The sequence below is a fragment of the Microcaecilia unicolor genome, chromosome 11 (genome assembly GCF_901765095.1).
Source record: "Microcaecilia unicolor chromosome 11, aMicUni1.1, whole genome shotgun sequence".
In the NCBI taxonomy this organism is placed as follows: Eukaryota; Metazoa; Chordata; class Amphibia; order Gymnophiona; family Siphonopidae; genus Microcaecilia; species Microcaecilia unicolor.
In genome coordinates this window covers 96,512,431-96,534,514 of record NC_044041.1, presented here as the reverse complement: position 1 = coordinate 96,534,514, position 22,084 = coordinate 96,512,431, and the positions used below count along the sequence as shown (strand labels likewise).

The window sequence follows — 22,084 nt, the reverse complement described above, 5'->3', positions numbered from 1 at the left end:
TCTTCTTGGGAATGTGGGGATTACTTAGTGGCTTGGTCCAGTTCGCAAGCAATGTCTTTTTTAGGACATGGTGCAAGGGAACAGTGGACGCTTCCTTAGGTGGAGAAGGATAGTCCAGGAGCTCAAACATTTCAGCCATGGGCTCGTCCTCCACAACCACCGGGAAGGGGATGGCCGTAGACATCTCCCGGACAAAGGAAGCGAAAGACAGACTCTCAGGAGGAGAAAGCTGTCTTTCAGGAGAGGGAGTGGGATCAGAAGGAAGACCCTCAGACTCCTCGTCAGAGAAATATCTGGGGTCTTCCTCTTCCTCCCACGAGGCCTCACCCTCGGTGTCAGACACAAGTTCACGAACCTGTGTCTGCAACCTCGCCCGGCTCGACTCCGTGGAGCCACGTCCACGATGGGGGCGTCGAGAGGTAGACTCCCTCGCCTGCATCGGCGAAGCTCCCTCCGCCGACGTAGTCGGGGAGCCCTCCTGGGAGGTGGCCGCAGTCGGCACCGCACGCGGTACCGACGTCGGGGACCTCACCCCGGGCGATGGGCCAGCCGGCGCCACGCTCGACGGTACCGGAGGCGCAAGCACCGCCGGTACCGGAGGGGTAGGGCGCAACAGCTCTCCCAGAATCTCTGGGAGAACGGCCCGGAGGCTCTCGTTCAGAGCGGCTGCAGAGAAAGGCAGGGAGGTCGATGCAGGCGTCGACGTCAGAACCTGTTCCGGGCGAGGAGGCTGTTCCGGGCTGTCCAGAGTGGAGCGCATCGACACCTCCTGAACAGAGGGTGAGCGGTCCTCTCGGTGCCGATGCCTGCTGGGTGCCGACTCCCTCGGCAACCCAGAGCTCTCGGTACCGACACGGGAAGGGGACCGGTGACGATGCTTCTTCGACTTCTTGGAACGAAGCATGTCACCGGAGCTTCCCGGTACTGACGAGGAGGACGTTGAATCCAGCCGTCGCTTCCTCGGGGCCGAGGCCGAAGGAGGTCGGTCTCGGGGGGGCTGTACCGCAGGAGCCCTCAGGGTAGGAGGAGACCCACCCGAAGGCTCACCGCCACCAGCAGGGGAATGGACAGCCCTCACCTGCACTCCTGACGATGCACCACCGTCCGACGACATCAGCAGACGAGGTCCCGGTACCACCGACGTCGATGCAGTCGCCCGATACCTTGGCGCCGATGCAGAGGCCCGATGCCTCGATGCACTCGATGCAGGGGCGGCCGAGGAAGATGGTCTGGACGCTGACGACGTCGATGCACTCGAAGATCCCGGTGCCGATGCCGACGAAGAGCCTGAGAACAACACGTTCCACTGGGCTAATCTCGCTACCTGAGTCCGCCTTTGAAGCAGGGAACACAGACTACAGTTCTGAGGGCGGTGCTCGGCCCCCAGACACTGAAGACACGACGAGTGTCGATCAGTGAGCGAGATAACCCGGGCGCACTGGGTGCACTTCTGGGTGCACTGGAAGGCTTCGATGTCATGGGCGGAAAAATCACGCCGGCGAAATCAAAATCCGAAATGACGGAAAAAGAGCACCAAAAACTTTTAAAGGAGAAAATCTCGACCGAGGCCGAAAAGAGGCCTACCCCGACGACGAAAGAAAACTTATCGGGGCAAAAAGCTGGAAGTACGGGAAGGGGTTAACACGAACCCCGGGGGGGGTTTCCGGAGCACTTCCCGACACTTTTAAAGACTTTTACTAAGAAAAACACGTCAAAAACAAATTTGGACGCGCGAGGTCGACTTTCCGGGGCTCGACACGGCGAAAACACGACCGTACCGAGTGCGGACAAAAGAAGACTGGCCGGCTCGAGCCGGTTTCGGGCGGGAAGACGGCCGCGCATGCGCGGTGCGCGCGGGCGCGCGAGGACTAGCAAAGGACTTTGCTAGAGAAGTTTCCGATTGGAGGGGCTGCCGTGGACGTCACCCATCAGTGAGAACAAGCAGCCTGCTTGTCCTCGGAGAACAGAGCGGAGAGTCTCCATGCAAAAGTGCCGAACTTTCAAGGCCCGATTGACCCCTTTGAGGTCGAGGATAGGCCGTACAGAACCTCCTTTCTTTGGTACCACAAAGTAAATGGAGTAACGTCCCTTGCCAAGCTGATTTTCTGGCACCGGAACGACCGCACCCAGGCGGATCAGATTGTCCAAGGTCTGCTGCACTGCCACAGCTTTGACCGGAGACTTGCAGGGAGAGTGCACAAACCCGTCTCTTAAGGGTCGGCAGAACTCTAGCTTGTAGCCATCTCTGATGACTTCCAGCACCCAAGCATCTGAAGTTACCCTGGTCCACTCGCCCAGAAACGAGGACAGGCGTCCTCCAATCTGCACTGGGCCATGGACCAGGACCCCGTCATTGTGTATGAGACCCTGGGGGAGGACCGGAGGGCGCACCTCCGGGACGGCGGTCTCTGCGAAAGGAATGCTGCTTGGGGGAGAAGTTCCTCTTGAAGGAAGAGGGGGCAGAGGAGCCCGACTTGCCCGGGCGGTACCGACGGGCTTCCTGAAACCGTCCTCTGGAGTTACCGGGGCGAGCACTGGCTCGAGCCCTGACCTCTGGTAACCTCTTGCCCTTAGACGTGCCGAGATCGGTCACAATTTTGTCCAGCTCGACCACAAAGAGCAGCTTGCCTTTAAAAGGCAACTTAGACAGGCGGGACTTAGAGGCGTGGTCAGCAGACCAATGTTTCAGCCAACGCCACAGCCGCACAGAGACTGTCTGAGCCATACCTTTAGCCGAGGCTCTCAAGACATCATACAGTAAGTCTGCCAAATAAGCCAAGCCCGATTCCAGGGCCCGCCCTCAAGGAAGGATCCGAGGGGGAAGCCCGCTGCACAATCGTCAGGCACGCCCTGGCCACATAGGAGCCGCAAACTGAGGCCTGCAAACTTAAGGCAGCCGCCTCGAAGGACGACCTTAAGGCCGCCTCCAATCTTCTGTCTTGGGCGTCCTTTAGGGCCGTGCCACCTTCCACCAGCAACGCCGTTTTCTTAGTCACCGCAGTGATTAAAGAATCCACGGTAGGCCAAAGAAAGGCCTCCCGTTCACTTTCAGGCAAAGGATAGAGGCGGGACATAGCCCTAGCCACTTTGAGGCTCGCTTCCGGGACATCCCATTGAGCCGAAATTAAGGTGTGCATGGCATCATGCACGTGGAAGGTTCTAGGCGGGCGCTTCGTCCCCAGCATAATGGCAGAGCCAGCAGAGGCTGAGGGAGAGACGTCCTCCGGAGAGGAAATCTTCAAAATGCTCATGGCCTGCACTAACAGGTTGGGCAAATCCTCTGAGCGAAAGATCCGCGCTGCAGAGGGGTCATCCGCTCCATCCGAGCGGGAATCCGTCTCCTCCAAGGAATCCCCAAAGGACCGTTGGGAGAACTCAGATACGCTGCCCTCATCTACATCAGAGGGAATCCCCAAAGGACCGTTGGGAGAACTCAGATACGCTGCCCTCATCTACATCAGAGGAGACAGAGTCCTCTAAGGCCTGGGAATCCACCCGAGGGAGTTTACTTCCGGGGGCCTCAACCCCTTTATCGGACAAGGGAGAAGGGGCAGCGTTTTGCATAAGGAAGGCCTGATGCAGCAGCAAAATAAACTCGGGGGAGAAACCCCCCAGACTGTGCACTTCAGCTGCCTGGGCCTCAGCCCTAGACGCACCCTCAACCGGCGCTCGCAAGAGCGGGGGAGAAACATGCTGCGCATCCAAGATGGCGTCCGGCGCGACACTCCGCAAAGGAGCCGCACGGGAAGAACGGCGCTTAACTTTAGCCGCTTTTTTGCCGTCGCCCAAATCAAGGGTGGCCATGGCATTAACGTCTCCCAGCTCAAGGGCGGCCCAAGAAGAAGCCGTCCGAGCAGAGTGGCCGGCCAAGATGGCGGAGGCGAGCAGCGGGGGATGGGCATTTATGGCGGGAAAAACCGCCGCACCGGAGGAAGACCCGGGACACTGACCGGCCTCCAAACTGACACCCAACAAGGGCGAATCAGACTTTAAGACCCCCGCATCCCCGCTAGAAGCGCACACGCGGTCTGGGGAGCGATTCTTCGCGCCCTCGCCCTCCGACGCCATAGGCCACGTGGAGATCAATCGGGGAACCCCCTGCCCGCTATAAAAAGGTAAAAATTACCTGCTTCTCGCTCCAAGCTGTAACGAACTGGTGTCCCAGTGAGTAGCTGCAATAAACGTTTAAATAAACGTTGAAATAAACGCCCTTAAGGACGTCCAAATTTTTTTTTTTTTTTTTAACGGAGCCAGCGGGAGGGGGGAGAAAAGGAGGGACCTGGCGCCACCAGGTTTGCACTTGCTCAAGAAGAGCCCTCAACCCCAGGTACTCAACAAAACCTAAAAATTAGGCTTGGAGACCTAGCCAGAGCTGCTGCTGTGTGTGACCACCACCTGCTGAGATAGAGAACATACTGAGGAGTTTCCGGCAGCACATGACCACATATAGGGAGGCAAAAGGATTCCTCTCTATCTCCACCTGCTGGTAGATGGACACAACCCACCAGTCTATGGATTGATCAGCATGATGATATGGAAAGATTGCTTTCCTACATCCTATGCATTCTGGACTAACCTGGTTAGGATGAAAAGGAAGGAAAAATCTGATCTTACCTGCTAATTTTTTTCCCTTGAGTCTAACCAAACCAGTCCAGGGACCCTCCCTATAGCTGGAAAAGGGGATCCTTTTTGCTCAGTATGGTTTAGTTTATGTTCACACTAATTTGTGATGAGGAGTAAGCAGCTCTTTCAACTTTTCCCATGGTACCATTTTACTAGTCTAGATCCCTGAATTCTCTCCTTAGATCTTTAGGGAATATTTAATTTGGATAAAACAAACTAGCTTTGTTACATGAACATTGGTAAACTGCAGCTGCATGGTGCCTCTTGTAGGTGGGGCTCACATCTCTTCGGACTCTGTTTCTAGCTGCTGGCTGATAGGCATAACCCATGTGTTACAGACTGGTCTCAAGGAAAGAAAATTAGCAGAAAAGATCAAATTTTTTCTTTGCAGTTGTGTTTATTTCTGCAACACCACCACCAAAATAAAACCTTGCCAAATCTTTTAAAAGAAAAAGTATAGTATTGCATGCTTTTCAGTTTACTTAAGGACATATTTGAACTTGAGCATCTGCTCATATCCTAGAGTGTGCAAAAAGATTATAAAAGGACACCATATTTATAGAATTCATGTTTCAGTTCCTTGTATACCACTCAGGTTTAATTGTTCCAATTCATTGAAGCATGGGAGAGATTCACCAGCACTCAACAGCTGAGAACAAAGGCAAGATGCTTCATTTTCAATTTTACTTCCTCTGAAAAGCAGAAGTTAAAGAGAGGGTTTTGCTTGACCAAGTTCTTAATCTAACAGAAGCTATTATACAACTTGTGTGCTAGGAAAATTACTTAGAACCTGTTTTAGACTGCACACCTTACAGAGGATGCCTGAGGTGCCAGGGAGTTGGGATTCTTCTTCCTTCTGCCCACATACACCTAACCTATTTTTAACTCAGGCTCCATAGCAACACATTTTTTTATTTTTAAAGTGCAATTCCTTCAGATATTGTACAAGTGGACCCTTGAGCTAGTCAGCAAACAGTATTGTCAAGCTTTGTCTGAGACTCCCTTTCAGGATTATAGCATAGATGCCAACACTGTGGGTATGTGTTTCAGGAACCCCCATACTCAGCAAAATCTTGTCTAGAGATGGATAATTTGTGGCAGGGTTTAGTATCCACAACCATTTTGGTTCCTATGAACTATGGAAGCCACAATTACAGTCTTCTAGTCGTGCATAACCCAATAAGTGGAGTTCAAATCAAGAAGTGCATTCAGATCACTCACACAACAAAAGTACAACTGAACTACTAGAGTTACCCAAGGATACTGCTGATATATATAGATTAAAAAAATTAAAGAGATCCTGGTCGTTGTCTGCTCAATAATGCTCCACAGATCACAAGAAGTAGTCAGCATCACACTTACACCTGGAGGTACAAACTATCCCAGTCTCTTTTTTTTGGCCCACATCCAAGTTTGATGGAAGACCTTGGAGCTCTCTAATATTCACAGACCTCCTAGTACCCTAATATTTACAGACATTTTGGGGTCACCTTCCTAAATTTAAGAGTTAGGTGGTTATAACAGCCCCACTAATAAATGAGAATTAAATTTAGCTACTATATGAAATCTGGCATTCTTTTCATTATACATTTTGTAATTACCTTGTAAACCACCATGATCCATTTAGGCCTGGAATTATTAGGGAAGAGATAGTAACATAGTAGATGACGGCAGAGAAAGACCCACACGGTCCATCCAATCTGCCCAACAAGATAAACTCATATGTGCTACTTTATTTGTATACCTGACCTTGATTTGTATCTGTCATTTTCAGGGCACAGACCGTAGAAGTTTGCCCAGCACTAGTCCCGCCTCCCACCACCAGCTCTGCCACCCAATCTCCGCTAAGCTTCTAAGGATCCCTTCCTTCTGAACAGGATTCCTTTATGTTTATCCCACACATTTTTGAATTCCGTTACCGTTTTCATCTCCACCACCTTCCACGGGAGGGCATTCCAAGTATCCACCACTCTCTCCGTGAAAAAATACTTCCTGACATTTTTCTTGAGTCTGCTCCCCTTCAATCTCATTTCATGCCCTCTAGTTCTACCGCCTTCGCATCTACGGAAAAGGTTTGTTTGCGGATTAATACCTTTCAAATATTTGAACGTCTGTATCTTATCACCCATTTCTCCTTTCCTCCAGGGTATACATATGTTCAGGTCAGCAAGTCTCTCCCCATACGTCTTGTAACGCAAATCCCATACCATTCTTGTAGCTTTTCTTTGCACCGCTTCAATTCTTTTTACATCCTTAGCAAGATACGACCTCCAAAACTGAACACAATCTCCACATGGGGCCTCACCAACGACTTATACAGGGGCATCAACACCTCCTTTCTTCTGCTGGTCACACCTCTCTCTATACAGCCTAGCAACCTTCTTGTTACGGTCACCACCTTGCCACTGTGTCGTCGCCTTCAGATCCTCAGATACTATCACTCCAAGATCCCTCTCCTCATCTGTATATATCAGACTCTCACTACCTAACACATACGTCTCCCGTGGATTTCTACTCCCTAAGTGCATCACTTTGCATTTCTTTGCATTGAATTTTAATTGCCAAACCTTAGAGATGGTAAATAAGACCGATAATACTATAATGCCTCTGTATCGCTCCATGGTGCAACCTCACCTTAAGTACTGCGTTCAGTTCTGGTCACCGTATCTCAAAAAAGATATAGCGGAATAAGAAAAGGTTCAAAGAAGAGCGACCAAAATGATAAAGGGAAAGAAATTCCTCTCATATGAGGAAAGGCTAAAAAGGTTAGGGGTCTTCATTTTGTAAAAGAGATAGATGAAGGGAGATATGATTGAGGTCTACAAAATCCTGAGTGGTGTAGAACGACTAGAAGTGAATCAAATTTTTTTTTACTCATTCTAGGAGTGCAGAGACTGGGGGACACTTGGAGAGGTTGCATGGAAATGCTTTTACAGCAAATGGGGGAGATATTTGTTTCGCTTGGCGAATGAATGGCTGGGCTCTGAAGTTTGCTGCCGGAGAGTGTGGTAACAGCGGTTAGTGTATCTGGGGTTGGGAGGAATTTTCACAGGTTTCAGGGGAAGGGTCCATGGTCTGCTGTTGGGATAGACATGGGGGAAGCCACTGCTTGCCTTGGGGTTGGTGATATGGAGTGATGCCAAAATTTGGGTTTCTAATGGGTGCTTGTGGCCTGGCTTGGTCACTGTTGGAGGCGGGATTCTGGGCTGGATGAACCATTGGTCTGACCCACTATGGCTATTCTTACATCAAAAAGGGGAGACCTTGGTCGCATGGCTAGGTTGGCATCTGAAGTTGGCAAGAAGTGCTGATTTTCAGTATTAGACATTCAAATCTAGACCCTGCCATCTGCCTAGCTTTTCAACCACAAACCTAGTCACTTAGGTATGGCTGAAAATTGGCCCTTTATGAATCAGGACTAAGCAAATTCCAGCATCAAACAGAAACAAGAAATACACGTGACATAGGAAGATGATACCGTAGCTCTCAAGTGAACAAGTTCTCTACTTTTCTATAACATGTAATCTCAACTAATCTAGACATTGACATTGATATCGCCTATGTACAGAATAATGAGTCCACTGTAACAAAATCTGTGCAACACACAGTTTTCGGACTTTTTTTTTTTGTTAGCTCAAGGGTACAACACAGTATATGATATAATGTTTCTTCAATGCATTTACAACATTACAACAACATCTTAACCAGTATGTCCCCAAGTTTTCTTAAATAAATTAAATCCTTACCATATATGTGCTAAGATATTCTGAGAAAGGCATGACTGTATAAAGATGTCTTTCACTTCTTGTCCACTGACATAACCGTCCATATCCAGATCTGTCTTTAGGAAAATGTCATCATACCGTAGCTTGTCAGACATGGGAACCACCCAATTCACAGTCTGCTGAAAAAGAGCCCCATAAAATGCATAGAAGGAAAAAGAATCTAATGTTTTTCATTTATGAAACTCTAGATTAGCAAATTATCTTCTACAGTGGCTCCCAAACCTGGTCCTGGAGGCACCCCACTTAGTCAGATTTTCAGGATATCCACAATGAATATTCATATTTTATCACCAAGTAACCACTATACTATTTTAAATTGCTTACAAAAATATTTATTTTCAAGTTCTTACAAACCCTTTGTTCATCTTTATTATACATCAGTTATTACCATGAAAATCTAAACCTATTTTCTTCAATTCCTTCATATATTCAATCATTCATTCATCCCTTAATCCAATTAGTTTAGTCAAATGACTCTCAAAATACAACAAACCTAAGCTTATACACAAGTCCAAGAATAAGACATAACACAAGGCATGAATATTCATGAGATTTAGATGCAGTTGAGGCAGTGCATGCAAATCTCTCTCATGAATATTCATTGTGGATATCCTGAAAACCTGACTGACTGGGGTGCCTCCAAGACCTGGTTTGGGAACCACTGTTCTAGATCAATAACATCAATTATGCTGCATTTTCTTTGGTTGAATCATTCATAAAAATCAATGTAAGAGACCATATCAAACTGCTTGTGCATCTGATTTTTGACAGTAGAGAAGGGTCACAAATCCTACCTATCCATCCAATTTAGTTCTTCGAATGCTTTATGCACTGGTTGATCTCCTGCTTTCACTTCACTTCTTACCAAGGACCCAATGCATTTAAGAACATATGCAGAGAATTGCTTTGGTGGGACAGATCAGTGATCCAACAAGACAAGCACTGTGTCTCCAACCAGTCAATCCAGATCTCTTGGAAGTATCCCAGGCTTTCCTGAATACTGTTACTATTTTTGCTTCTACCATTTTCACATGGAAGCTGTTCCATGATTCTACCACCCATTCTGTGAAACATATTGTCTGACATCATTCTTGATTCATGCTCCAGCTTGACTAACTTGATATTTTCTGGAAAACAATGCTAATTGGTTTGACTGTGCAAAGGTTTTGCTTGAGACACAGAACAGACCTACAGAATAGACACTATTATCCACTGACCTGGTGTCGGACATCACAAAGCAGGTCTTGCTGACCGTATTTAGTGAAGACAGAGCTTAGAACTTCAAAACCTGAGACTGCTCGGGTCCCCAGGTCCAAATCCTATCTCCACCACTTCTACTGTGCAAGGTGGACCAATGCTGTACTCAGCCTAAGTCCCTCAATCCTCCTTTACCTTTCCTCACTTAGAGCCTTGTTCACTGTGGGTATTTTTCATGGGCAGGGTCCTGATTGCTCAGACCTCTAGACCAAGTCAAAGGGGCCAATATTCAGACGGAGGGAGTTAGCTGAGAACTCCTGCTGTCACCACTAAACCCGGATATTCAATGCCAGGCCATTTCCGGCAACCGGAATTGAATATCCGGTTTATTTTTGGCCGGTTAGAAAATAACCGAAAATGCTGACCTACAGACTTAGCCAGTTATCTTCTAACCGGACAAAGATACCCCACATAATCACGTACCTAAATATTGAGGAAAGAAAACATGCAGGGCTGCCACAGGTTCCTAGACTAGATAGAGCCTGTCAAACTGTGGGTCGGAAGCCCAAATGGAGTCACAAAACCTGTGTTTGGGGTTATGACCTGGGTGAGCACCTCATAGGATATCATGTCCTGCATCACCCAGGAGTCACCTGCTTTCCATGGCCATACGATTTGGGATGAGCACTATCCTAGACAGAAATTACATCCTAGTAGAATAACTCACCTCAGTCACACATGCAAAACACAGGCAGATACTCATCAAATAATGAACAAGGGACCACAGATTAGAAATATGACATCGAAAACTTCTTCAATGACCTAGACCTAATCCCCGGCGGATACCCAGCTGACCGTATCTGGTCTACATTCAATCTACTCACCATTGAATCAGTTACACAAGCAACTCATAGATTCGCCAACACCCACTGCAAACTGGACATATGTCCTAGTCACCTACTCAAATCCGCCCCCAGCCGATTCATAGAAGACCTCACATCCCACCTAAACTTCACACTATAACAAAGTATCTTCCCCGAAGACTATGGTAACATCCTACTTACCCCAATATCAAAAGACACTAAGAAAAAAAAAACAAACAACCTTCTCAACTACCGCCCAGTTGCATCCATCCCTCTAGTAGTAAAACTGATGGAGAGCCTGGTGACCAAACAGCTTACGGAATACCTGGACAAGCACTCAATACTACACAACTCACAATCAGGATTCCGTTCCCACTATAGTACCAAAACTGTCCTAGTCACTCTCCTGACCAAATTCAAACAGTAAATAGCCATAGGTAAAAGCATACTTCTCCTTCAATTCGACATGTCGAGCGCATTTGACATGGTAAACCATAATATACTACTAAGACTCCTTGGCCACTTCGGGATTGTTGGAAATGTACTCAACTGGATCAAGGGCTTTCTAACCACCAGAACATACCAAGTAAAATCAAATTCAAACATATCATCACCGTGGAAAGCAGACTGCGGAGTACCTCAAGGATCACCAATACTCTTCAACATGATGATGATCCCACTGGCAAAGTCCTTATCCAACCGAGGCCTTAACCCATTCATCTATGCAGATGATGTTACAATCTACATTCCCTTCAGACATGCCTTGACTGAAATAACTAATGAAATCAATGATGGCCTGAACATCATGGAAACTTGGGCAAACTCATTCCAACTGAAACTGAACACTGAAAAAACACATTGCCTTATCCTTTCATCTCAACATAACAACAACAAATCTGCAATCATAAACACCCCAGTACACACACTCCCTATCTCAGACAGCCTAAAAATACTCGGTGTCACAATCGACCACAACCTCACTCTCGAGAGCCAAGTAAAAACCGTAATAAAGAAAATGTTCTACACTATGTGGAAACTCAAACAAATAAAACCTTTCCTCCCGAGGGATGCCTTTCATAAAATAATACAATCAATTGTCCTAAGCCATGTAGATTATTGCAACGGAATCTATGCGGGATGTAAAGAACAACTCACAAAAAAACTCCAGACCGCCCAAAATACAGCAGCCAGACTGATATATGGTAAAACACGATTCGAAAGCACGAAACCCCTTCGAGAAAAGCTGCATTGGCTCCCAATCAATGAACGGATCATCTTCAAAATCTGCATATTGGTCCACAAAAATCATCTACGGCGTAGTCCCAAAATACATGAAAGACCTCATAGATCTGCCAACTAGAAACAGATTCGGATCAGCACGATCATACCTAAACCTACACTCCCAAACTGCAAAAGGCTAAAATACAAAACAACTTATGCATCTAGCTTCTCCTATATAAGCGTACAACTGTGGAATGGACTCCCGTATGCAATGAAAACAATACATGACCACCTAAACTTCAGGAAATCACTAAAAACCCACCTCTTCAAAAAAGCTTATCCCACCAATCTAACATAAATCCCCACACCCAGCTACAAAACATAATCAATGATCGTACTGGACAATTTACTATCCTCTTTCCCCTCGACCCATGACGCCTGATTCACTTCTACCTCATTTGACCATAACACAATCTTGTATTTGTTAGCAACCAAAATGGCAAACGCCTTTACGGTACTTTGTAAGCCACACTGAGCCTGCAAATAGGTGGGAAAATGTGGGACATAAATGTAACAAATAACAAATAAATACAATAGCCCTTATGGGTCAAGGGGACACCAGGGTTTGGGTGAGTTCTGGAGGGCTCACAGTTTCCACCACAAGTATAACAGGTAGGGGGAGGTATGGGCCTGGGTCCACCTGTCTGCAGTAAAACCATTACTACTCTAGGGACCTGCATACTTCTCTAATGGACCCGAGTATTACATCCAAGGCAGGCACAGAGGCTGGTAATGTTTTTAATCACATTTTTTGGGGGTGGGAGGGGGTCACTGGAGGAGTAAGGGGAGGTCATCCCTTATTCCCTCCAGTGGTCATCTGGTCATTTAGGGCACCTTTTTGTGCTTTGTTATAAAAACAGGTCTAGCTCAAAACGTCTTAGTTTTAGTCCTGGAAGGTTTTGTTTTGATCCATTATTGCTGAAAAACACTGAAGTGTTAGGAACACCAAGATCCTACCCTTTACACGCCCCCTTGTGATTTGAACACACTTCTGATAAACTTCATAGAAAAACATCTAAAAATTGGTTTCAAAAATACCAATTTGGATATTTTTGTGAGATAAACGTCCAAATGCAGATATATGCCACTTTTTGGATGTTTTTCTCTTTTTAAAATGAGCCCCATTGCATACTGGTTTACCAGCAAAACACAATGATTTAAACTGAAATGACATTACAACTACATTTACAAATTTATAATAAAAGGTACAACAGTGACAACAATGTTGATTACTCTGATATACAAACTAAGGAGCCCCTTTTACTAAGTTATGTTAGGTGCTAACACATACCTAATGCACCAAAAATGGCATAAAGCATTTGATGTTAAATTTGTCATCTGTGAGCGCTAAGTGCACAGTATTTACTTTTCTAGAAAAAGTTTTTGGGAGGGGATGTGTCAGAGGTGGAGAATGGCTGTGGCAGTATTAACCAGCCAGCACACTAACGTTACCATGTGCTAACTGGTTAACAATTACTTAACATGCAAGCCCTTACTGCCTCCTAAATAAAAGGTGGTAAGGGCTCCTGTGCTAATCTTTTTTAAATGGCCACGTGCTAATGGTAATATTAGCACGGTATCAGGCGAGTTCTCACCCGGACAGTTCCCACCCTCCAATTTCCCCTGAGACAATTCCCACCAAGGACTTCCCCCCCTCCATAGCCTGTAGCTTCTTTTTTGTATCTAGTCCCATAAATCCTGGCGGGGCTTTTTTTTTCTTTTATAGCATCTGAAACAATTCGGTTAGAGCAGCATATGGATGAACACAGAGGACATATAATAACGGAATAACTTTTCATAGGTAGAGTAGTAATTTGTCATAAATCGTAATCAGGGCGTCATTTTGAAGGGCTGAATTAGGTTGAAACCAAGTTTGGGGTGTGTGAGGGGGGCATTCCTCCCCCCCCCCCCCCCCCCCCACATGAACTGCACTTTGTATTTATTTATTTATGAAATTTATATCCCAGATTAAACATGAATTAGGCTGAAATCTAGTCTGGGGGTTATGGGGGATCATCGCTCCCCCACATGAATTGCATGTCTGGAAGGGGAAAGTGACGTATAAAATAATGTTGTGGGGGGGGGGGGGGTGAGGGCCCCCTAAATGATGTGGAAGAGAAAAGGGAGGGAGATTATTTATCCTATTGAGTTTTTTGGGTTGTGGTTGGGAATTTTCTTCCCTGGTGTAGTGGGAATTGGTTCAGTTGGAATTGTCCTAGGTGGGAATTGTCCAGATAGGAATTGGTGGGTTGGAACTGTCCAGTGGGAGCTGACCTAGGAACCATTAGAACACAGCCAGAAATAAACATTTTTTTTTTTTTTAAAAGGCTATTAAACGGCCCTGCTAGAAAATGCGTTTAGCACTCCAGAAAGACCCACATAAGAGCATGCCAAGCCCATTTACTACTGCAGCTTAGTAAAAGGGCCCTAAGGCTTTTATTTTAAGATTTGCAAAACATTACAGGTCAGAGTAAACCTGAACACCTGCTGGGCTAGCTTTATTTATTTTTGACATATAAGATAACACACCATAGGTCAAATAATCTAAATATAACATTTACGCATTTCAAAACCTTTGCAGGATAGAGGCAATTATAGATACAGAAAATACTGCACCTGTAGTGATTTTACCGAATGCTTGGGTGATAAGCTTCCTGTGCTGTTCAGGCTATTTACACTCCCATGGGATGGAGTGGAACGAAGGCTATCTTTAGGTGGAGGGCTTGCTGGGAGTACTTGAACTGCGCCTGGAAAAGCTGATGTTTTCTTTCTCTTAGAAGGTGGTATAAGTGATGGGGGTAATACTGACGGAACAGGTTCTTTCTCAAGAGCTCTGTACACTAAATGCATTGCCTGCAAACAGAAATTGAGCAAATCTATAGAGACAGGAGTTAAGAGTCTGAAGAACATAACAAAAGAAACCTAACAGAATGAAGGTAAGAAATAGCAAACATATCAATGCAGTCATAAGGATCCTTAGACTTTCAAGAGTTGATGGCATAATATTAATTTATCTGATGGGATGTATATGATTAGAGTGTGGAAGGGGTACAGTTTTTCAGAGTGATGATTACCTGGAATATGTGGTATAGGAAAATAAAGAAGCTAAAAACATGCACCTGACACAAAAGGCTACATAGCCATAGTATTCACCCAATGTCTTACTTACAATAGTGTACCAATTGTATGTAACCAACAAGATTATACTCCCACAATGTCCTATTTATAATATTGTACCAACTTCTGCCCCACTGATGATGTAAACCACACTGAACCCTGAGAAGGGGATATTAGCGGTATGTAAGACCTGAATTGAATTATGATTCCATGTAGGAGAGGATCAGATACTTATATCATGGATGATTTTATTCAAGTTTAAGGTAAAATTATGTATCATACCTGATAATTTTCTTTCCATTAACCATAGCTGATCAATCCATAGACTGGTGGGTTGTGTCCATCTACCAGCAGGTGGAGATAGAGAGCAATCCTTTTGCCGCCCTATATGTGGTCATGTGCTGCCAGAAACTCCCCAGTATGTCGATATCAAAGTTCCATCCACAGGACTCAGCACTTAGAGAATTACACCCACAAAGGGACACTCTGCCCAGCTCACCACCGTCGAAACGGGGAAGGGGAGTCAACCCAGCTCATCCCCACACAAGTGGGGGAGGGGAATCCGTCCAGCTCATCCCCGCGGAGCGGGGGAGGGACACCACACCCGCCGATGCGGGGGGATCTGGCTTATCTTGCGACCGCAACCGCGGGAGGAGCTGGCTGACCCTAACACCGCCGAAGCGGGAGGGATATAAGTCTGCCCTACTGCCGTACGAAGCAGGAGGGAGCGCCGGCAGAATTTAGGTCTCAATCCAGCCCCGTAAAACGGAGGGGAGAGGAATGCAGCAGCTCACTGTAACACAAAATCGTCTCAACTCCAGAAGAATTCAATCGAAAAAACTTGAACACGAAGTCCTCCTGAACAGGAACTGAAGACTAAACTTGAACCTGAAATGCAACCAGAATATAAACAGTACAGATATCTGGGAGGGGCTATGGATTGATCAGCTATGATTAATGGAAAGAAAATTATCAGGTATGATACATAATTTTACCTTCCATATCATCATGCTGATCAATCCATAGACTGGTGGGATGTACCGAAGCAGTACTCACCCAGGGCGGGACATAGAAATCCCTGACCGCAACACTGAAGCTCCAAACCGGGCCTCCGCCCGAGCAGCCACATTCAAGCGGTAATGACTGGAGAAGGTATGAGCCGATGCCCAAGTTGCCGCCTTACAAATCTCTTCCAAGGAGACAGACCCGGCCTCTGCCATCGAGGCTGCCTGTGCTCTAGTGGAGTGAGCCTTCAGCCGGATAGGCGGCACCTTCCCCGCGCCCACATAAGCCGCTGCAATGGTTTCCTTGACCCATCGTGCCACTGTAGGCTTGGATGCCTGCAGACCCTTACGAGGACCTGCGAACAGCACAAACAGATGATCCGACTTCCGGAAATCATTGGTCACTTCCAAGTATCTGATGATGACTCGTCTCACATCTAGATATTTGAGAGCAGAGTACTCCTCTGGGTAGTCCTCCCTACGAAAGGAGGGTAGACAGAGCTGCTGATTCACATGGAAACGAGAAACAATCTTGGGCAGGAAAGAAGGCACCGTGCGAATAGACACTCCTGCCTCAGTGAACTGCAGGAAGGGCTCTCGACATGATAGCGCCTGGAGCTCGGAAACTCGTCTGGCTGAAGTGATAGTCACCAAAAAGACTGCTTTCAACGTCAGGTCTTTCAGAGATGCCCTCGACAAGGGTTCAAAAGGCGACTTCGGCAAGGCTCTTAGCACTAGATTGAGATTCCACGCAGGCACCACTGAGTGCAGAGGAGGGCGTAGGTGATTAACTCCCTTGAGAAAGCGCACCACATCTGGCTGCGAGGCCAGGGAAGCACCCTTCAGGCGACCCCTGAAGCAAGCCAGAGCCGCTACCTGGACTTTAAGGGAACTGAGCGAAAGGCCTTTCTCCAGACCTTCTTGCAGGAACGCCAACACTGAAGAAATTGGAGCAGTGAAGGGAGAAAGAGAGCCTGCCTCACACCACGATGCAAAGGTACGCCAAACCCTGGCGTAAGCAGGAGAAGTAGAGCGCTTCCTTGCTCTCAGCATAGTGGCGATAACCTTGTCTGAGAAGCCCTTCTTCCTCAGACGCTGCCGCTCAATAGCCAGGCCGTAAGACCAAAGGGGGAGGGATCCTCCATCACCACGGGACCCTGATGCAACAGGCTCCGCTCCGCTGGCAGCCGCAGAGGGCCGTCCACTGAGAGCCTGATCAAGTCAGCATACCAGGGACGTCTGGGCCAGTCCGGACCCACCAGGATTATCCGGCCCGGATGCCTTGCCACCCGGTCTAGCACCCTGCCCAACATGGGCCAGGGCGGGAACACATAGAGAAGCTCCTGTGTCGGCCACTGTTGGAGAAGAGCATCTACTCCCAGAGATCGAGGGTCCCGTCCTCTGCTGAAAAAGCGCAGCACTTGGCAATTGGCCGATTACGCCATCAGATCTAGGCTCGGCTGGCCCCAGCACTTCGTGATGTCCAAGAACGCCTGAGCCGATAGCTGCCACTCTCCGGGATCCAAGGTATGGCGACTGAGAAAGTCCGCCTTGACATTCATGACTCCCGCAATGTGGGCCGCCGACAGCTGTTCCAGGTTCGCTTCCGCCCACTGGCATAAATTCATGGCCTCCTTGGCTAGAGGGGCGCTCTTGGTACCTCCCTGGCGATTGACATAGGCCACAGCCGTGGCATTGTCCAACAGGACCCGTACTGGCTTCACCGCCAGTACCGGGAGAAACTCCAAAAGCGCCAACCGAATGGCTCTGAGTTCCAGGAGGTTGATAGACCACTTTGCCTCTGCAGGAGACCAGAGCCCCTGCGCTGTCCTTCCCAAGCAGTGGGCTCCCCAGCCCGTCAAAGAGGCGTCCGTCGTGACGACAACCCACTCCGGGGTCAAAAGAGGCATTCCTGCGGACAGCTTGTCTGGCCTCAGTCACCAGCTCAGCGCCTTGCGCACCGCTGGATCCAAGGGAAGGCGCACAGCGTAATCCTCCGACACTGGAGTCCATCGCTGCAGCAGAGAGTGCTGTAGAGGTCTCATAAGGGCCCTGGCCCAGGGCACTACTTCCATCGTGGCCGTCATAGAGACCAACAGCTGCACATAGTCCCAAGCCTGAAGAGGAGAGGCTACTAGGAACTGGTCCACCTGAGCCTGAAGCTTGACAATCCGATTGTCTGGCAGGAACATTCTGCCCACTTGGGTGTCAAAACGAACTCCCAGATACTCCAGGGACTGAGTCGGGCGCAGCTGGCTTTTCTCCCAGTTGATGATCCACCCCAGGGAGCTCAAAAGAGCAATCACCCGGTCTGAAGCTCTGCCGCACTCTGCATAAGAGGGGGCTCGGATCAACCAGTCGTCCAGATAAGGATGGACTTGTACTCCTTCCTTGCGCAGGAAGGCCGCGATGACCACCATTACTTTGGAGAAGGTCCGCGGAGCAGTAGCCAACCCGAACGGGAGGGCTCTGAACTGGAAGTGTCGGCCCAGGACCGCAAAACGCAGAAAGCGTTGATGAGGAGGCCAGATGGGAATATGCAAGTAAGCTTCCTTGATGTCCAAGGATGCCAGGAACTCCCCTGCCTTCACTGCCGCTATAACAGAGCGGAGAGTCTCCATTCGGAAGTGTCGAACTTTCAAGGCCCGATTGACCCCTTTAAGGTTGAGGATAGGCCGTACAGAACCTCCTTTCTTTGGTACCACAAAGTAAATGGAGTAACGACCCTTGCCAAGCTGATCTTCTGGCACCGGAACGACCGCACCCAGGCGGATCAGATTGTCCAAAGTCTGCTGCACTGCCACAGCTTTGACCGGAGACTTGCAGGGAGAGTGCACAAACCCGTCTCTTAAGGGTCGGCAGAACTCTAGCTTGTAGCCGTCTCTGATGACTTTCAGCACCCAAGCGTCTGAAGTTACCCTGGTCCACTCGCCCAGAAACAAGGATAGGCGTCCTCCAATCTGCTCTGGGCCATGGACCAGGGCCCCGTCATTGGGTACGAGACCCTGGGGGAGGACCGGAGGGCGCACCTCCGGGACGGCGGTCTCTGCGAAAGGAATGCTGCTTGGGGGAGAAGTTTCTTTTGAAGGAAGAGGGGGCAGAGGAGCCCGACTTGCCCGGGTGATACCGACGGGCTTCCTGAAACCGTCCTTTGGAGGAACCGGGGCGGGCACCACTGGCCCAAGCCCTGACCTCCGGTAACCTCTTGCCCTTAGACGTGCCGAGATCGGTCACAATCTTGTCCAGCTCGACCCCAAAGAGCAGCTTGCCTTTAAAAGGCAACTTAGCCAGGCGAGACTTAGAGGCGTGGTCAGCAGACCAATGCTTCAGCCAAAGCCAACGCCGTGCAGAGACTGTCTGGGCCATACCTTTAGCCGAGGCTCTCAAGACATTATACAGCAAGTCTGCCAAGTAGGCCAAGCCCGATTCCAGGGCCAGCCAATCAGCCCTCAAGGAAGGATCCGAGGGGGAAGCCCGCTGCACAATCGTCAGGCACGCCCTGGCCACATAGGAGCCGCAAACTGAGGCCTGCAAACTTAAAGCAGCCACCTCGAAGGACGACTTTAAAGCTGCCTCCAATCTTCTGGCTTGGGCGTCCTTTAGGGCCGTGCCACCTTCCACCGGCAACGCCATTTTCTTAGTCACCGCAGTGATTAAAGAATCCACGGTAGGCCAAAGAAAGGCCTCCCGTTCACTTTCAGGCAGAGGATAGAGGCGGGACATAGCCCTAGCCACTTTAAGGCTCGCTTCTGGGAAATCCCATTGAGCCGAAATCAAGGTGTGCATGGCTTCATGCACGTGGAAGGTTCTAGGCGGGCGCTTCGTCCCCAGCATAATGGCAGAGCCAGCAGAGGCTGAGGGAGAGACGTCCTCCGGAGAGGAAATCTTCAAAATGCTAATGGCCTGCACTAACAGGTTGGGCAAATCCTCTGAGCGAAAGATCCGCGCTGCAGAGGGGTAATCCGCTCCATCCGAGCGGGAATCCATCTCATCCAAGGAATCCCCAAAGGACCGTTGGGAGAACTCAGATACGCTGCCCTCATCTACATCAGAGGAGACAGAGTCCTCTAGGGCCTGGAAATCCACCCGAGGGCGTTTGCTTCCAGAGGCCTCAACCCCTTTATCAGACAGGGGAGCAGGGGCAGCGTTTTGCATAAGAAAAGCCTGATGCAGCAGCAAAATGAACTCAGGGGAGAAACCTCCCAGACTGTGTACTTCTGCAGCCTGGGCCACGGCCCTAGACGCACCCTCAACCGGCTTTCGCAAGAGCGGGGGAGAAACATGCTGCGCATCCAAAATGGTGTCCGGCGCAAAACTCCGAGAAGGAGCTGCGCGGGAAGAACGGCGCTTAACTTTTGCCGCTTTCCTGCCGTCGCCCGAATCAAGGGCGACCATAGCATTCACGTCTCCCACCTCGAGGGCAGCCCAAGAAGAAGCCGTCCGAGCAGAGTGGCCGGCCAAAATGGGAGGGGGGGGGGGGGGGACAGCGTGGGATGGGCGCTTATGGCGGGAAAAACCGCCGCACCGGAGAAAGAACCGGGACACTGACCGGACTCCAAACTGACTCCCAAAAAAGGCGATTCAGGCTTTGAAACCCCCGCATCCCCGCTAGACGCGCACACGCGGTCTGGGGAGCGATTCTTCGCGCCCTCGCCCTCCGACCCCATAAGCCACGTGGAGACCGAACGGGGAACCTCCTGCCCGCTACAAAAGGTAAAAATTACCTGCTTCTCGCTCCGAGCTGTAACGAACTGGTGTCCCAGTGAGCAGCTGCAATAAATGATGATATAAACGTTGAAATAAACGCCCTTAAAGGACATCCAAAATTTTTTTTTTTTTTTAACGGAGCCAGCGGGAGGGGGGAGAAAAGGAGGGACCTGGCACCACCAGGTTTGCACTTGCTCAAGAAGAGCCCTCAACCCCAGGTACTCAACAAAACCTAAGAATTAGACTTGGAGACCTAGCCAGAGCTGCTGCTGTGTGTGACCACCACCTGCTGAGATAGAGAACATACTGGGGAGTTTCCGGCAGCACATGACCACATATAGGGAGGCAAAAGGATTGCTCTCTATCTCCACCTGCTGGTAGATGGACACAACCCACCAGTCTATGGATTGATCAGCATGATGATATGGAAACAGAGGATGCATCTCCACACAGTGGCAGACTACAAATCTGGCATAAAAAAAAAAAAGACTTGATAAAAGTCCAGTACACTTTGAAAAGTCCAAAAAGAAAATGTTATTGCACAAGTCCTAGCATGGCCACGTTTTGCCAAATAGGCTGCATCAGGGGTACGTTTAATATACTAACAGAAATAAAAACATATTAGAATTGAAAACGAAACTAAAATAAAAACAACCATATGTTAATAATTGCAATTAAGAACATATAAAGATATAAAACATGTTCTTTATTCATATATAACAGAACATAAAATTTAAAAACCTTAATGTAAAAACAACTCTCAAAATGTACTAGACTTAAATATTGCAAAATATTAACATACATAATACCCTTTAAAGTGTGGCATACAGTGGTGGAAATAAGTATTTGATCCCTTGCTGATTTTGTAAGTTTGCCCACTGACAAAGACATGAGCAGCCCATAATTGAAGGGTAGGTTATTGGTAACAGTGAGAGATAGCACATCACAAATTAAATCCGGAAAATCACATTGTGGAAAGTATATGAATTTATTTGCATTCTGCAGAGGGAAATAAGTATTTAATCCCTCTGGCAAACAAGACCTAATACTTGGTGGCAAAACCCTTGTTGGCAAGCACAGCGGTCAGACTTCTTCTGTAGTTGATGATGAGGTTTGCACACATGTCAGGAGGAATTTTGGTCCACTCCTCTTTGCAGATCATCTCTAAATCATTAAGAGTTCTGGGCTGTCGCTTGGCAACTCGCAGCTTCAGCTTCCTCCATAAGTTTTCAATGGGATTAAGGTCTGGTGACTGGCTAGGCCACTCCATGACCCTAATGTGCTTCTTCCTGAGCCACTCCTTTGTTGCCTTGGCTGTATGTTTTGGGTCATTGTCGTGCTGGAAGACCCAGCCACGACCCATTTTTAAGGCCCTGGCGGAGGGAAGGAGGTTGTCACTCAGAATTGTACGGTACATGGCCCCATCCATTCTCCCATTGATGCGGTGAAGTAGTCCTGTGCCCTTAGCAGAGAAACACCCCCAAAACATAACATTTCCACCTCCATG

General features: G+C 48.3%; 1 protein-coding gene across 4 annotated transcripts in view; it reads right to left on the bottom strand.

The window, feature by feature from the left end:
• EPS15L1 (epidermal growth factor receptor pathway substrate 15 like 1) overlaps positions 1-22,084 on the bottom strand; it is a 425,390-nt gene that overhangs the window by 267,317 nt on the left and 135,989 nt on the right. For all 4 annotated transcript variants that reach the window (XM_030218157.1, XM_030218156.1, XM_030218158.1 and 1 more), the window contains exons 9-10: positions 14,366-14,602; positions 8,370-8,524 (exon numbers count right to left, since the gene is read on the bottom strand). In XM_030218157.1, the coding sequence (XP_030074017.1) occupies positions 8,370-8,524; positions 14,366-14,602 (392 nt within the window). The remainder of the gene's footprint in view (positions 1-8,369; positions 8,525-14,365; positions 14,603-22,084) is intronic.